The 1,880-nt window shown below is 44.4% G+C and overlaps 1 protein-coding gene across 1 annotated transcript; it reads left to right on the top strand.

Moving 5' to 3' along the window:
• Positions 1-302: 302 nt before the first annotated feature.
• On the top strand, positions 303-969 carry EMH_0046770 (uncharacterized protein; the record flags this gene model as incomplete). Its single annotated transcript, XM_013496210.1, has 2 exons — positions 303-354; positions 554-969. The coding sequence occupies 2 exons, from the start codon at positions 303-305 to the stop codon at positions 967-969; spliced, it is 468 nt and encodes a 155-aa protein (XP_013351664.1).
• Between the last annotated feature and the right edge of the window lie 911 nt (positions 970-1,880).

Below are 1,880 nucleotides of genomic sequence, written 5' to 3'. Positions count from 1 at the left end.
GCAGTAGCAGCAGCAGCAGCAGTAGCAGTAGGAACAGCAGCAGCAACAGCAGCAGCAGCAGCAGCAGCAGCAGTAGCAGTAGCCTATAGTTGAGTCCCGCTATACCCTTTGGGGGTATCAGCTCAATAGCTAGCTGCATACATACATCTCCGACTCGTAGCTAGCTAGCTAGCTAGCTAGCTAGCTAGCTAGCTAGCTAGCTAGGCACCTAGATGGCTAGCTGGCTAGCTAGCTGGCCAGCTAGCTAGCTAGCTAGCTAGCTAGCTAGCTAGCATTCGTACATATTCAAAAAAGCAATATGGATGCCCCCATTAAGTCGTGGGGTGGTTGGTTCTAAGGCAGACGAAATAGAGGGTTTAGGGTTTAGGGTTTAGGGTTTAGGGTTTTCGCTTGATTGAGGGTTTCTGAGGCCGCCATCTGAGCTGCTGTTGCTGCTGTTTGTACTTGTCTACCTCTCCACCATCTGCTGCAGTAACTGCTGCACAGTTAGGGTTTAGGGTTTAGGGTTTAGGGTTTAGGGTTTAGGGTTTAGGGTTTTGTTCTTAGGGTTTAGGTGTACGTACACCTCAGCCGCTGCGGGCCCTGCAGGCTCAAATAGAAACAGAAAAGGAGAGACAAAGAGAAAGACAGAGAGAAGGAGAGACAAAGAGACAGAGAGACAAAGAGACAGAAAGAGAGACAGAGAAACAGAGAGACAGAGAGACAGAAAGAAAGAGAGACAGAGAGACAGAGAGACAGAGAGACAAAGAGAAAGAGAGACAGAGAGACAAAGAGAAAGAGAGACAGAGAGACAAAGAGAAAGAAAGAAAGAGAGAAAGAGAGACAGAGAGGGAGACAGAGAGAAAGAGAGACAGAGGGGAGAGAAAGAGAGAAACGGAGACAGAGAGAAAGAGAGACAGAGAGACGGAGACAGAGAGAAACAGAGACAGAGAGATAGAGAGACAGAGACAGAGAGACAAAGAAAGATAAAAAGAAAAAAAAAGAAGAAAAGGAGACAAACAGCAGCCGCCACTAAAACTGTCTCCTTCTGTCTCCTTTCTGTCTCCTTCTGTCTCCTTTCTGTCTCCTTTCTGTCTCCTTTCTGTCTCCTTCTGTCTCCTTTCTGTCTCCTTCTGTCTCCTTCTGTCTCCTTTCTGTCTCCTTTCTGTCTCCTTTCTGTCTCCTTTCTGTCTCCTTTCTGTCTCTCTCCCTTTCTGTCTCTCCCCCTTTCTGTCTCTCTCCCTTTCTCTCTCTCTCTCTCTCCTTTTCTGTCTGTCTCCTTTTCTATTTGTCTCTCTTTCTGTCTGTCTCCTTTTGTTTTTTTTGTGTTGAGTGTGTGTCTCTCTTTTTTGTTAGCGGAGACATCTTCAGGTGTATGCAACTAAACAACTGCTGCTGTTTGTCTCCTTTTTCTTTTTTGTTCTCTTTGTTTCTCTCTTTGTCTCTGTCTCTGTCTCTCTTTCTCTGTCTCTCTGTCTCTCTGTCTCTCTGTCTCTTTCTTTGTCTCTTTCTCTGTCTCTCTCTCTGTCTTTATCTTTGTCTCTATCATTCTATCTCTGTCTCTGTCTCTTTCTCTGTCTCTGTCTCTGTCTCTTTCTCTGTCTCCTTCTCTTTCTCTTTCTCTTTCTCTTTCTCTTTATCTGTCTCTTTCTCTGTCTCTGTCTCTTTCTCTGTCTCTTTCTCTGTTTCTGTCTCTCAGTCTGAGTTGCGTTGTCTGTCTCCTTTCTATCTTTTTTGTTTTTTTTTGTTTTTATTTTTTTCTTTTTGTGTGTGTCTCTGTATCTCTTTCTGTTTGTCTGTCGCTCTGTCTCTGTTTCTGTCTCTGTCTCCTCTCCTTCTTTTCTTTATTTCTTTCTCTCTGTCTCTTTTCTTTTCTCTTTTTCTCTCTCTGGCTTTACCTG

This window comes from Eimeria mitis, genomic scaffold (assembly GCF_000499745.2).
Source record: "Eimeria mitis Houghton genomic scaffold, Emh_scaff1980, whole genome shotgun sequence".
Taxonomy (NCBI): domain Eukaryota; phylum Apicomplexa; class Conoidasida; order Eucoccidiorida; family Eimeriidae; genus Eimeria; species Eimeria mitis.
The sequence above is the reverse complement of the archived record's forward strand: the minus strand, read 5'-3'. Positions and strand labels throughout refer to the sequence as shown.